The following is a 14,618-nucleotide window of genomic DNA, read 5'->3' on the forward strand; positions in this document are numbered from 1 at the left end:
ATCTCAATTCAATATACTTACTAAAACCATCTGGGAAAGAAAATTGGTTGTATTCATGTTTCTTTATGAAAAGAGCTCGATGAGCTCTTATAAATTGATCTCTAGACAATACATGCCCAAAACATTTTACATACATGTTTCCAAGAAACAAAGACAATACATGCTATAAATATAACATCATGGTTACAAGAAGAGTGAAATTCTTAAGAAAATTTATTCCCTATCCCGAACTAAGTTATTGACCATATTTACCAAAGGAAGAGTGCCCTTAGCCATGATTTCTAACCTAGAAGTATTTGAAGCATGCGAGAACAATGAAAGCCCAAAAAACAAAAGTTCAGGAAGAAACAATCTCGACGACAAAAACCCATGCCAATACCGAGGTTCCAAATCAAAAAACGCATCAAAAAACCTTCTAGTCCCTTCTAAATCAAGCTTAAGCAAGATATCCATACCAAAGCAGAAGAACTCCCTCTGTCTCCTCCTCTCAATCGGCCATAAATCCTTCCAAACCTCGGTTGAAAGCTCATCACCCGCGTGCCCATGCTCTGAACCAAGGTACCTAACAATTGATTTTGCAACAATTGGAGCAGCTGCGAGAGTTCTTGCTACCATATAACCAGTTGAAGGATGAACCATTCCAGCAGTTCCCCCAATTCCAACGACTCTTTGTGGAATCACAGGTAAAGGACCTCCCATTGGAATCACACACCTCTCATCCTCTTCAATACTCTTTATTTTGATGCCCAAATGCTCTAATCGAGCCACCATTCTCTCTTGTATATCCTCCATCTTCAAACCAGGACGAGCGACCAACGAGGTCTCCTCCAAAAATATCCTATTTGATGAAAATGGCATTGCATATAGAAAAGTGGGTATTTTCCCATTTCTCTCCTTCATTTCTGCTTTCGAATTGAGATGCGAATCTCTCCAGTCCATAAACACCATCTTATCGACATCAAATGGGTGTTCTTCAACTTCGGCTAAAATCCCATAAGCCACTTGATATCCAGGGTTATAAGGCTTATCATACTGAACCAAACATCTCGAGAATCCAGTGGCATCAAGAACAACACCAGCTTCAATAGTGACTCCATCGTTGCAAATCAATAGTGACTTGTTCTCCTCGTGGATGACCTTCACAACTTTAGCTTGATGGAATCTAACACCATTATTGACACATTTCTTCATCATCTTAGACTTGAGATTCTTGCGATTAACACGGGCATAAGGCCTATCGAGAGACTTCGTGCTAAGATCATCGATATATACAATAGCACCGGACCAAGTTGCATCGAGGCAGTCTAAGAGGTCCATGGCTTCAAACTCATCAACCCAGACTCCATAGTTATTAGGCCAAATGAGCTTCGGGTTGGGGTCAATGGAGACGACCGAAAGCCCAGCTTCAGAGACTTGTTGGGCCACGGCGAGCCCAGCTGGGCCCCCGCCAACCACAGCGAGATCCACGGAGAGTCTTTTGGAAGGGTCATACAAAGGGAGATCGAATTCGAGGAGTTCTTTCTTGGTTTCAGGGATTAGGTCAAGAATCGCGCTGCTGCTGATCCTAATGGATGAACCTTTACACCTTCTCTGACATGGTTTTCCATTGAAAAGCTTGGTGGAGCTGGGGGTTTGGAGGAGGTTGGGGGAAGGGGAAAGGAAGTGCCTTTCCGCTAATTCATGAAGTGGGTGGAGCAGTTCTAGCCTGTTGTGGGTTCTAAGCAGGGTTCCCATGAGAATCAAAGATGGGTTTTCACAAAAAAAAAGAAAAAACTTCAGATTCTAATTGGGTTTTCTGCAACAACTCTCAGAATCCTAAAAAAATTAAGACTATTATTATTAACATTACAGATTCAGCTGTAGATAAGAAGAAACTGGGGGAAGGGACAAGAGAGCTTACCATGAAGAAGAGGGCATCTTAGCTTCGTGGATTCTGCGTGGATTCCACAAGTGAGGTTTTGGACTTCGGGCGTGGATAGGTTTTTTTTTTCTTCTCTTTCTTCTCTTTTTTGCCCTTTCCTATTTTGTTTTTTTAGGTATTTTATTTGTATGCCGAAGCCTTTGTGGAGGCTGGGCTGCCTCGCAAAACTGCAGGTCACCAGGACTCCAGATTTTTGTCATGTAAAATTTCAATTTTTTCAATACGCTTAAAAAAATGTGGTGCTTTGCATTCGTAGAGAGGAAAACAAAATCACACAGATCGTCATCTGTACAAATCATGCGCGTATGGATTCTAATTTTACTACATCAAGTATGTGTAGTGCTCACCACAAATAGGTGGTCTGAAAACACAGTGGTAGTACTACCAACACTCCTACTCTGTTGGTTTGATCTTTGCCGAACACCCTGGAGTGTGAGAACGAAAGATAAGACCCACACAGCTGGGATTTTACTCGGTAGAGATCAGGGACCGAACTCGAACTTTGGTCGAACTTTGGCCAGGAATCCTCATGTATTGCCAAGATTTTCCATGTATTAGGGAAAAAGTCACCTTAATATTGCAAATTTACAATAAAGGAGGTAAAAATGTGCACATTACCAAAAGTGTCCCTATCTTACCCTCAACAGCGTATAAAAATTCCTTCCCAAAATAACCCACTTCAGGTCTTCACTTTTTCTTCACTCTTCCATCCAAAAATCTACCCACCATCACCATGCTCCTGTCATCCAAATCCTACCCAATCTCCTGCAATTTCCCTTCCCACCCCAGAACCCTAACCCTAACCCTAACCTCCGCAAACCAGCGCACCTTCGCACCTAAAACCCTAAATTTCCCCAAAACTCTTGTCCTAAAGGCCAAGTTCAGGTCTTTTCTAGTCTGCCATGATTCCATGAATAAGGACCCAGCTGGGGAAGAGAGCAGGGCTCCCTTGGAGAGGAATGGGGATGGCGGGAAAGGAAACGATTGGTCGACTTCGATTTTGCTGTTCGGGTTCTGGGCTGGGCTCATGTACTATGTTTTCAAGCTGACGCCGAATCAAACTCCGGTAAGGATTCGATCCAAGATTGGTTCTTTATCGAGGGAGTTTGCTGATTTTTAGTAGATACACGTTACCCATTTAGAATTTGATCGTACCCGTCGGATTTGTTTGAGTTTAAATATATTATATTACTCTTTTAGTTTAGAAAAGGAAAGAATTGAATGCGGATTAGATAAACTTTATGTTGAATTGATGTAGTAAACTTATTAGTTTCCTTGTGTAGATGATACCGAAAAATTAGGTTGAAGGCTTTATAAAACGTCAAATGAAATAAGAACTCAATTTGTCCGAAACAGTGTTTTAAGTTTCCCATTGATGCAAAAGTGTTGACTGCTGAGCAATTGGGTTTCTGTGATAATGGTACATGATTATGGTGCGCTTAGCTGATCAATTTGACTGTGCACCAGTAGTATCAAACATAAAGCTGAGTTTATCATTGTTTTTCTTCTCTGACTTCGTAATTAACCCATTCAATATAGTGCATAATACAGAGAGAGGAAAACGAGCAATTTTTGTGGATTCATGTCCACTTTTGATAGGCTTTTGTTGGTTGGAACTTCCAACAATAGTAAAACTGTAAAACTGAACAAACTTGATCTGATAAGAAATGGTGTACAGAAGTATCAATTTGACAAGTATGTTGTACATGACTCGAACCCAACAAATAGAAAGAATCCAATACTTCCATACATATATGTAATATGTGTATGCTAAATACGGATGCTTGGCCTGTCTAGACACAAATGTGAAATTCTTGAATATCTCCATCCAGATCTTAAGGTTCAGGAATTATTCCAGTTATCTGAATAATATCCTTATAGACTATATCGTGTCTTAACAAATATGAGCTGAATAAGGTTATTAATGCGCTGTGTGTGTGTCACATATATGCTAAAATTCTGTTCTCATATTGATTTATTATTTTGCTTTCTTAACCAAATAAAATATAAAACTAGTGGTTGAATATCCAATCAGCACTCACCATCATTTTGAAACGTCATTTCTTTTTGGGATTTTGAGATATTGGTGCCCCAAATCTCATCTTTTTGGATACAAGTCTCCCAAATCATCATATTTGGAAACAAGCCCCCTGAAAGTTCTTAGCTTTTGAAATAAGTCCCCATGGTTAATTACCATCTACTTTATTCAACTAAACTAATGTGTCTGTTAGTTTTTTTATTATATTTTTGCCCTTGTCTTCAACCTACCCTCTTGTAAAAGGTAAAGAAGTCAATGTATCCTTTGAACCAATTTAAAGCCAACTCTATCTATCTAAACGTCCTAAAATCCGTCCAATTAAAAATCTATTTTCTAACAACCCCTAAGTTTAGTTGGGTTAAATGGATGGGAATTAACCATGGGGACTTGTTTCAAAGAATTTAATAGTTTTAGAGGATTTGTATCCAAATATGATGATCTAGGGGACTTGTATCCAAATATTATGATTTGGGGGAAGTTGTATCCAAATAGATGAGATTTTGGGAACCAGTAACTGAAAAACCTTTTCCTTTTCAGATGGAATGCATATTCCATTTAATTGTTGTGCCAATATTCGTTATTTACATATGTCTCCATATCCTCTTAAGCAAAAAAATTTGCAAACTTCAGTGGTTTTATGTCCTTATAAGACCCATGAAATACTTACGAGCTATCCATGTCAAACTAATATAGCAGATAGCCCTCACTAAAACTCATTAAAACAACATTATTTTAATGTCACTCCGAGACTCTTATTTTCTGGATTATGTTTTCAGTACAGGGATATATATTTTCTGCAAAAGCTGTTGAATCTGAGGGGAGACGATGGCTTCCAGATGAATGATGTACTCGTGGCTTTGTGGTACATCATGGGTCTGTGGCCCTTAGCATATAGCATGCTCCTGCTCCCAAGTGGAAGAAGGTACTTGATAACAATCAATCTAATAAAACCATTTCTTGTTCCATTTTGAAAAGTTTCTTACTGGCTGGTCATTTGTTTTTGGATTTTGGTGGGAGGTTCTTCACATGGAAGAAGTGAATGTTAAACGATCCTTTCTGCAGCTCAAAGAGCAAGGTTCCAGTGTGGCCTTTCCTTGTACTTTCATGCTTTGGTGGTGCATATGCTCTTATTCCATACTTTGTCCTCTGGAAACCGCCACCACCAGCAGTTGGAGAAGATGAAATCAGCAAATGGCCTCTTAATTTCCTCGAATCAAAGATAACTGCTGCTGTAAGTAATGATCACACACAAATATATTTTCAGTTTTTCTTAAATTTATCACATGATAGCATTTTAGCTTCTAACTTGTATAGGCCATTTACATATCAAATCGGTTAAACTCCAAATAGAATCTTAAATTTGAAGCATGTTAATCTAAATTATTATGGTGTTCTCGATTTAGTAACCAAAACCAGTTGCGTATCAGATATCGCTTGCTGCAGGTTTCGGACTAATTACATATGCTGGTTTGGCAAATGCTGATGTGTGGAAAGAATTCTTTCAATACTTTAGAGAAAGCAAGTTTGTACGTCATCTTTCATTACACCCTATATCATTGGCAATCATATATCTACATGATCTCATTTAGTTTCGTAAGTTTCAATCAAATTTATTGATTTTCATCCCAATGGCAGATCCATGCTACTTGCCTAGACTTTATGCTGCTGTCAACCTTTGCTCCCTTCTGGGTGTACAACGATATGACTGCTAGAAAATGGTGAGAACTTATATTCTGAACTCATAGGTTTATAAAATGTAGCTTGTTTGTGACAAAATTGAGAGTTGAACAATTTTATTGTAACAGGATCGATAAAGGCTCTTGGCTTCTGCCCCTTGCACTGATTCCTTACCTTGGTCCTTCGTTGTATCTTCTTCTTCGTCCACCTCTTTCATCATTGCTGACAAGTGAAGAGTGATCATATTCATGAGTTATTGCATTCAAGATTTGTTTACACAGAGGCTACTATGTGAATTGCTCACAAGTTACAGCGAAAAATGAAATCTGCATTCAAAGCTAGTAGTTAATGCAGTTCAAGATTGCAGGATGAGATACAGACCAAGCTTTAAGTTTTCAATTAGTATCTTAGAGAAATCATTTTATGATACAAAGAAGCTGGAAATTTGTAATGACACATGTAAGTATATTCTGTACCAATGTAATACTATCAAGTATAGTTTGTTAGGTGCTTGCTGCTGTACGGAAGCACGATTAAATCTGCGAAACTGAATTCTCCTTTTGTATGCTTTCGCATCTGGAGTAGTTTTCTTTTTCTTTTTCTTTTTCTTTTTTTAAATAATGAAGAATCATGTTTATGTGTTGAAGATATGAGAGTCAGCTGAACATACAAGAAAATCCATCAGCTACTCTTTAGATTATAGCAACCAAACAAGAATGCTATGCGTCTGTTGTATATTTTGTATGAGAATCATCAAGAAATCTTATTTACAGCTTGAAGATTATTGCTTCTTGAAGACGTATAGGAGTAAATGAATCTCATAATCTTATGTTTGAGTTTCCGCTTGAGTTCTCTTTAGTTGAACCTTACGTCATGAACTGAGAGTTCCTTTAAGGACGACTTTAGTAAAATACCAGCAGTGGAAACTTGAAAAATAATTCTATTAACAATAATCGCTTGTGTCTACAAATTATATAGTATAATGAAATTTGTAAAGCTGTGTGTTCAGAAAAAGAGCAAAGCAAACAAGACATGTTAACAAGCTCGGTACGCTTACCCCTGTCATACTATTGCGCATCTGTTTCCGTGGCATTGATAATGCACCAAACATGTACCAACATTTGGATCAATGCACAGATCAGCGGTTTATTGATCGACGAGTTTTTTCGACGACGAGGAATGTCGGTCAGGGGACTCCTCCTTCGGCCAACGGGGATCCCGAAATCGAATCTGTTGACTTATGAATTGATATCATATTTGATGCACCTTTGTTATCATGTTGGTTTATTGCGGACAGACCCTCTGTAATAACGCCCAATTGCGAATAAAGTCCACGCATTCCGAGTGGATTTTTTTAAAATCTTTTACCCGAGGATAGCAAATTCTCAAAAACAAGTTCTCATTTTCTGAGGATGCATACATGCAAGAGTAGAACTACATGGTCTATGATGCTGATAATACAGAATTTATACAATTTTTTCGCAGCTAATCCACAGGATAGCTTTTTGTTGAAGCCTCTAAAAATTGCATCTTTTTCGTTTTTTCAAACCAAACACCGGCGGTAAAAATAAAGCATGGGCTCTCCCCCGCCGCCTCCTTAAACCCTAAACCCTAACCTCTCCGTTCCATGCCCTGTCATCAACCTCGCCAACTCAACAGAACCCTGGAATCCCTCTCCAACGCCGGCGACCACTTCTCCAAGCTCTGCTCCGCCGCCGCCTCCCACCGCCGCCCTCCTCCGACCTCCGCCCTCAACAAAACCCTAAAATCCCTCTCTCGCTCCGGCAACGCCGACGAACTCCTCGACCTCGCCGCCAAATCCCCCAACCTCTCCTCAAAAGTCTTCTTCTTGAACACCCTCATCAACGCCTTCATCGTCTCCAAATGCCGCCATAAAGCCCGTGCCGCCTTCGCCCATCTGAAACAAACCGGTGTAACCCTGACGAATCCGTCTTATTCTATTATCTTAAAGCTCCAGTTTTTGTTTGAGACCGATTCGGAATCGCCATATTCGATTATGGGAGCTATGGTGAAGTGTGGATGTAAACCTGATGCGATTACGTACTCGACATTGATTTCTGGGCTGTGTAGAGTTGGGAGGATTGAAGAGGCCTGGGGGTTTGTGGACAAAATGGAAGAGGAGAATTGCCCGCCTACTGTTCGATGTTATACCTCAATTGTTTTCGGGTATTGTAATTTCGGGAGGATCGATGATGCAAAGTGTTTGATTGATAGAATGGGGAGTTTTGGGTGTTCTCCGGATACTGTAACTTATACGATATTGATAGATGCAATGTGCAAAAGGGGAGGTTTTGATGAGGTGAGGAGAGTTTTGGAGGAGAGTGAATTGAATGGGTGGAAGCCGAATGAGATCACATATCATGTTTATATCAATGGGCTCTGTAAGGTAGGAGAGGTTGATGAGGCTTTTCGGCAGTTGGATACTATGAGGGATCGGGGGTTGAGCCCATCATTGGAGACTTTGCACAGACTGTTTGATTCTCTATCTTGTGATTTGAGTGAAGAAAATTTGTGGAAGGTGATAGAATTGTTGAGCTGGGATGTCGATGCGTTCTTTTATAATACATTGGTGGGTAAATTTTGTCAAAATGGTAGTTGGTTAACTGTGCTCAAGCTTCTAGCTGCAATGTTGAAGAAGGGAATGCTAGATATTTGTACATATACTGTAGTGATTAATAGCCTTTGTAAGAGAAAGATGTTGGGAGAAGCAAAATATGTCTTTTGCAGTATGGATTTTGAAGCTGATGCTGTGGCATTTAACACTTTGCTTATGGGTTTTAACAGGGCAAGAGAGTTCAATGAAGTTTACTTATTATTTGACTTGGTTGGGAAGAATATCACCCTTAATGAATATTCATATGTTATCTTGATTGACAGCCTTTGTCGAGAGAAAAGATTTCAAGAAGCTGTTGACTATATTTTTCAGTCGATCAGAAAAGGTTTCTTGCCAAATTTGATTACTCGTCCAGTAAGTTGGTTGGTTAAGGATGGGAAACCGACAGAAATATTGAACCTGTTCGAAGAAATGTTGGGACGAGGATTAGTCCTAGATGTTGGTGTATTCAATTCATTAATTAGGGCACTTTGCAAAAAAGGGCTTTGCCGAAGTGTAGACTCAGATAAATTTTATCTTATTTTTGACATAATGCTGGGAATTAGGCAATCACTTTCAACCTTGGACCATGAAGATGAGCTTACTGGAGGTAAAATTCGATCTACTTATCTTTGTATCATTTGTTGAACTTCACAGAGATTAATTGGGTCTTGATTATGCATATCCGCTTTTCAGCAAATTAGTCTTACTATATTATTAGTGTTTTATAAGTTTATTGTACTGTTTTACAATTATGTTCATTGTTGTCTTAGTAATTGGTATGTTCAATTCACTAATTAGGGAAAATTGCAAGAAAAGCCTCTGATAAAGTGTAGACTCGGATAAATTTTATCTTATTTTCAACATTATGTTGCGAATAGACGATCATTCTCAACCTTGGAGCATGAAGACGCACTTATTGGAGGTAAACTTCAATCTACTAATCTTTGTACCATTTGTTGAATTCTGTAGAGATTAATTGGATAATTATTATGCATATTTGATTTTCATAAAATTGGTGTTACTGTATTATTAATGTTTCTAAAGTTTGTTGTACTGTTTTTCATCATCTTTTACGTATATGGTGGTATTACTACCTCCTAACATGCTATTTCTCTATTCTATAGTCTATAAATGAATAATTTTATGAAGAACATATGATCATTCTAGTTACTGTTCAAAAAGCTGTCATCAAAAAATTATTGTCAATATTGATGTAGGAAAGAGCTTAAGCTAGTAGCTCCAGAAGCTGCAGAAAAGGGGTTCCAGTCAGCTGAACAGAAAGTTGCAAAAAAAAAAAAAAAAAAAAAATTAAATAAAAAAAATAGAAAGAGTTGTAAAAAAAAAAAAAAAAAAAATAAATTAAATAAAAAAAATAGAAAGAGTTGGAAGGAGACATATTTTCCAAGCAATCTACTACTTGTTTTATACAGTATATTTTGTCCCTCTAGCTTAATTGTTATAATACTTTTTCGAGGGTAATTAAATTTTGTATAAAGACGAGACATCTTCCTGGAAATGTAGCAGCTTGCCTCTTTGTTTTCTTTTGCTCCTAAAAGGTGGATAATAATTCAATATGGCCAGTCTTGTGGTCTCACCTCTTTCTCTAGAGTCTTAGGAACTGAATAGAGGCTATGTTGCTTAATTTTTAGAGTTGTGTGGAGCAAAGTTAGGTGTGGTTTCACTGTCTAGGAGACAAATTAGGAAATGTTATCTGTCTGGTTGTTTGTGTTGCAATTAATATTTCACCATAATTGTAACAGGAAGTTTTCCGTCTAAATTGTTTTTACATCATTGGTTGATTGTTCACAAAGATTAAGCAGATTTATTATGCATATAGTGCAGTATTCACTACCTCAATAGTTTGTTTGTTCTTTGCTCATATAAACGAATACTTTTACGGAAACACATAATGATTCCAGTTATCGTTGATAATATATTATAAGAAATTATTGGAAATTTTGATGTAGGAAAAAGTTTAAGCTAAGAGAAGCTCTAGAAACTGCAAGGAAAGCTGAAGAAGTTGCGGAAAGAAATTCAAGACAGCTGAAAAGAATGTCACAGAAATTTTAGCAAAGAAGAAGGTACATTCCCAAGGAACCAGGTTTAATATCTGCTGAGGGAAACCAATCTACTAGTTATTAGGTATTTTTATGCAGTGTCATTCCTCTAGTTACCATTGTCACTTTTTTCACAGTAATAAACTTTCTTTTAAAGAAGTGAACGAATCTTTCAGGAAATGTGGACCTCCTCTTTGTTTCCTTTTGTTCCTTCAGCTCCTATTGTTCTATATCTTGCCTTTCTCTTTGTGCTTCTTATACAGTCTAAGAATCTATGTCAACATTCTTATTTTTCTACAGTGATATTTTCTAAGGCACGTTCTTAATACAGGTGTATTTAGCGTTTCCAGGGCTTAAAATTGACATCAATTTTAAAAGATCCAATAAGAGAGGAGACTGAAAATTAATTGTTCTTTTACCCCTTTTTTCTCTTGTTTCCTTTAAAGCATGGAAGAGAAAAAAGGGAACAACTTTGTAAAATAATTTCTTTTAGTACATGCTTTTTATATCTATAAGTTTGATCATGCTTTATTTTTTTATCCTGGCAGTTTCATTTAATCCTATTATATCCAATAAGCAATTGCAATTTTTTTCTTTCTAAATCCAGGTACATAATACATTGTATAATCAATACTAAACTGGAGTTTGGAGGTGATGAAGAGATGGTCATTGCGGAGGAGAGAAAGCGGTGTTGTAAAATGGAATAACTTTTTTGTAAGATTTTTACACTTTAAATCAAATGTTATATTCTCCTTCAATAAACTAAGTATTATACTTATTCAACATGTTATACTTTTTATCAGAGTGTTACGAATACTGCAACATTAAGCATTTTTGCCTTTTGTAAGTTTGTTATAATTTTCTTATGTTACCGTTGTAATCTGACTTCTCTATTATCTATACTTGTGTTCTTCTGTTTTCTTTCTTTCTCCTAAACCAAAAACATCAAAGAAGAAAACTGAGTTTCTACCATAGGAAACTACATAAAAGGAGTACAAAAGATGGATGAGAACGAACCAAAGTTGAAGAAGATACCATAAATTTTCGATGGATCGCCTCACTTCAAAGCTTTACAAACTCGATATAAAACAAACATTTCCACATAAGAATACAAAAACTCTAATCTCCTATCATCTCTCAACTATAACCACAATTGCACACATTACATTATTGTCAAAAGTCACAAACATTTGCACATCATGCCATCAACACACTGAGGCAACAAAGACAATCACAAAAGAAGGCACATCATCATAAGAAGGCACATCATCATACTTGTTTCTCTCTGGCACCAGAGGAATGACAAGATGAACTCCCATCCGCGGGGTTCTCCATATGAAATATCCCACTAAAATTTCGAAGCAACGGCTTCTTCGCTTCGCTCCCTTCAAAACCCTAGAACACAACGGAACCCTAGGCGGTGATCCTCCTTCAGTCTCTGCCATTTCTTTACCTTTCTTCTTTTTCTTTCATTCAACCTCCAACTGCATTCTTCGCCTTCCGCCCTCTTCAAAGCTTCTTGCTTGCTGATTCCATCCCCTCTGTCTCCTTTTTAGGGCTTCTGTTCGATTGCGTTCACTGCCTTAATTTGAGATTTAGCATCTGCCACCTTCATCTCCGTCATATTCTCATCAGACTGCCTTCTGCCCTCTTCATCTACTTCGGGATCACAATCTCAACCTTAGCTCAGAGATTCTTGATCTCATTGAGTATTCGAGCTTCTGTGATCTCACTGCCTTTGCATCCTTAAATGCTATCTCAAGCTTCTTGGATACAGCAAGCTTCGCTGCTCAATTCTCCCTGCCTCTGCTTCTTTTTCATAGCTTCAGGCTCTGTTGCAGCCTCGTTCAGCTGTGCATTTCCAAAGCTTGGGGTAAAAGCTTCAGCCTATGCATCCTTTTGTTTGAGATCATTGTGTTGTTCTGTAAATGTTTCGAGCTTTAGCTTTAGGGACTTGTCTAAGCTACGGAGCAAACTTCTTCAAAGTCTAGCTTTAGGGACTCAACTAAACCATGGAACAAATCTCTCCTGCTACTTTCTGTAGCACTTTCTTAGCTCCATCAGGCTCGTTAGTCATAGTATTTTATATTAGACCCATGAAAATAGTGACTTCTGAAAATTTTGAAGTACACATAATTAATTGCGTTTGGGTCTTGAAAATTATGAATTTTGAAGTACACATAATTGATTGTAATTTGGTTGAAAGTTGAAACAGATGAAAATGCTGAAAATCGTGGGTTAAATCATATGAAAATCACGAATTTTGAGGTATCCACACTTAATTGTTATTTGATTGAAATGAACGAAATTGAACAAAAAATGTGGGTTAAGAGCACATGAAATTTCAAATTTCCAAACATGCACACTTATTTATTATTGGACTGAAAAGGATGAAAGTGGACTAAAATCATGAGTTATGCCAGTGACAATTGTAAATTTTGACGTAGTCATACTTAATTACCACTGGATCAAAACAAACAAAAATAAACACAACTCACGCAATATAGCCAATTAAAATCCTGAAATTTGGAGTATCTCTACTTAATTGTCATTGGGTTGAAAGAAACAAAAATGAACAAAAATTTATTGGTTATAGCTTATGAAAACGACTAAAGTTTGAGGTATGTATACTTAATTGCCATGGGTCGACACGAATGAAAATTGACAAAATCATGTGTTTATAGCTCATGAAAATCTCAAAATTTTAAGTACGTGAATTTAATTGCCATTGGGTCGAAACCAACGAAAATGGATAAAAATCATGAGCTATATATATAGCCCTTGAAAATTGCGAATACTTAGAGTACCAAAACTTAGTTTTCATTTGGTTGAAACCAACGATAATGGACATAAATTATGGGTTATAACTCATGTCAATTTTGAAGTACACGCTCAACTTTGGGCCGAGACAAATGAAAATGGACAAATATAGTTGGTTATAGACCTTAAAAATCGCAAATTTTGAAATACATATCTTAATTTTCATTGGACTGAAATAAACGAAAATCATAGGTTATAACGTATTATGACACAAAATTTGGAAGACTTGTACTTAACAGTTATTGGGTCAAAACGAATGAAAATTGACAAAAGTCATAAGTTAAGGCCCATAAAAATTACGACTTTTGATGTACCTATACTTAATTGCTATTTGATCAAACTTAACGAAAATGGATAAAAATTATGAGTTATAGCTCATAGAGTAGCAAATTTTAAAGTACACATATTTAGTTGTCATTGGGTTGTAATGAACAAAAATGAGCAAATATCTTGGGCTAACCCATAAAAATCGTGAATTTTGATATATGTGTACTTAATTGGCATTGGATCCAAAGGAATAGAAATGAACAAAAACCATAGGTTAGAACCCACGAAAATCGCAAATTTTTGAAGAACTCATACTCAATCGCAATTGGGTTGAGACGAACAAAAACATTACTTGTTGTTTTATATAGCGTGTAGTCCCTCTAGTATTTGGTTAAACCTATTAATAGCTTAATATTGCTATAAAATCCCAAGGCCCGTCAATCTCTGTTGTTCTCTCTCTACGTTTCATTCCATCTTCATTTTGGTTCTGATTTCGGTTCAACTCCCTCAACTCCTATAATATTATCCCCTACCATTCTTTTTGTGCTTCTTATACAGACTAAGAATCTCATCATTCTTATTTTCCTATAATCATCTTTTGTACTGAGGCTAACTTCCTTAAAATTTGGTGTTTTTAGATTTTTTTTTTTAGATAATAAAGGCGACATCAATTTGACAAATCCAATAAGGGAGGATACTGGGAGTTAAAACAGTTTTATTATTCCTTCTTTCTCTTGTTTTCTCTTAGGCATGGAAGAGAAAAAGGGAGTGAAATTGCAAAACTTACTTTCTTTTAGTAACATTTGATTTTTATATCTAACGTTTGTTCATGCTTTACTTTCATTATCCTGGTAGTTCCACTAATTCTGTTATATCCAAGAAGCAATTGTTGAGGCATTTCATTTTCTAAATCCAGGTACATAATACACTATAATATCAATCCTAAACTAGAGGTGATGAAGAGAGGATCAATGCGGAGGAAATACTGGCCCTAACCACTTCTTCGAAGGGGATAATCTTTATTTCAAAATGATGTACTCATCTGTAAGACTTTAGCTATAAATCAAAGTGTTACATTTTTCTTTAATGTATTCTTTAAAATAAGTGTCATACTTTTATTTAACATGTTGTGCTTTTTGTAAGAGTGCTTTACTGTATCATTAAGTGTTTCTGGCCTTTCTGTAAGTTTGTTAATAATTTTCTTCATTGTTATAAGAGTTG

At 36.8% G+C, this 14,618-nt stretch overlaps 3 protein-coding genes across 4 annotated transcripts; 2 read left to right on the forward strand and 1 right to left on the reverse strand.

Annotated features, from left to right (window-relative positions):
• Window positions 35-2,024, reverse strand: LOC109824674 (lycopene beta cyclase, chloroplastic/chromoplastic). Its single transcript, XM_020391342.1, has 2 exons — window positions 1,901-2,024; window positions 35-1,815 (listed from the first exon to the last, which is right to left on the reverse strand). Exon 2 carries the CDS (start codon window positions 1,732-1,734, stop codon window positions 214-216), a length of 1,521 nt encoding a protein of 506 aa, XP_020246931.1. The 5' UTR covers window positions 1,735-1,815; window positions 1,901-2,024; the 3' UTR covers window positions 35-213.
• LOC109824768 lies at window positions 2,595-6,237 on the forward strand. The gene is made up of 6 exons (XM_020391441.1): window positions 2,595-2,987; window positions 4,736-4,881; window positions 5,022-5,190; window positions 5,387-5,485; window positions 5,595-5,677; window positions 5,765-6,237. Exons 1-6 carry the CDS (start codon window positions 2,655-2,657, stop codon window positions 5,874-5,876), a joined length of 942 nt encoding a protein of 313 aa, XP_020247030.1. The 5' UTR covers window positions 2,595-2,654; the 3' UTR covers window positions 5,877-6,237.
• On the forward strand, window positions 7,100-14,591 carry LOC109824949 (pentatricopeptide repeat-containing protein At5g65560-like). Of its 2 annotated transcripts, none has more exons than XM_020391699.1 (5): window positions 7,100-8,860; window positions 9,052-9,175; window positions 10,221-10,395; window positions 10,918-11,024; window positions 14,314-14,591. In XM_020391699.1, exons 1-2 carry the CDS (start codon window positions 7,264-7,266, stop codon window positions 9,084-9,086), a joined length of 1,632 nt encoding a protein of 543 aa, XP_020247288.1. In that variant the 5' UTR covers window positions 7,100-7,263; the 3' UTR covers window positions 9,087-9,175; window positions 10,221-10,395; window positions 10,918-11,024; window positions 14,314-14,591. The 2 variants fall into 2 exon arrangements, with proteins under 2 accessions (XP_020247288.1, XP_020247211.1); XM_020391622.1 differs by having other exon boundaries at window positions 10,221-10,334.

Source organism: Asparagus officinalis, chromosome 1 (genome assembly GCF_001876935.1).
Source record: "Asparagus officinalis chromosome 1, Aspof.V1, whole genome shotgun sequence".
In the NCBI taxonomy this organism is placed as follows: Eukaryota; Viridiplantae; Streptophyta; class Magnoliopsida; order Asparagales; family Asparagaceae; genus Asparagus; species Asparagus officinalis.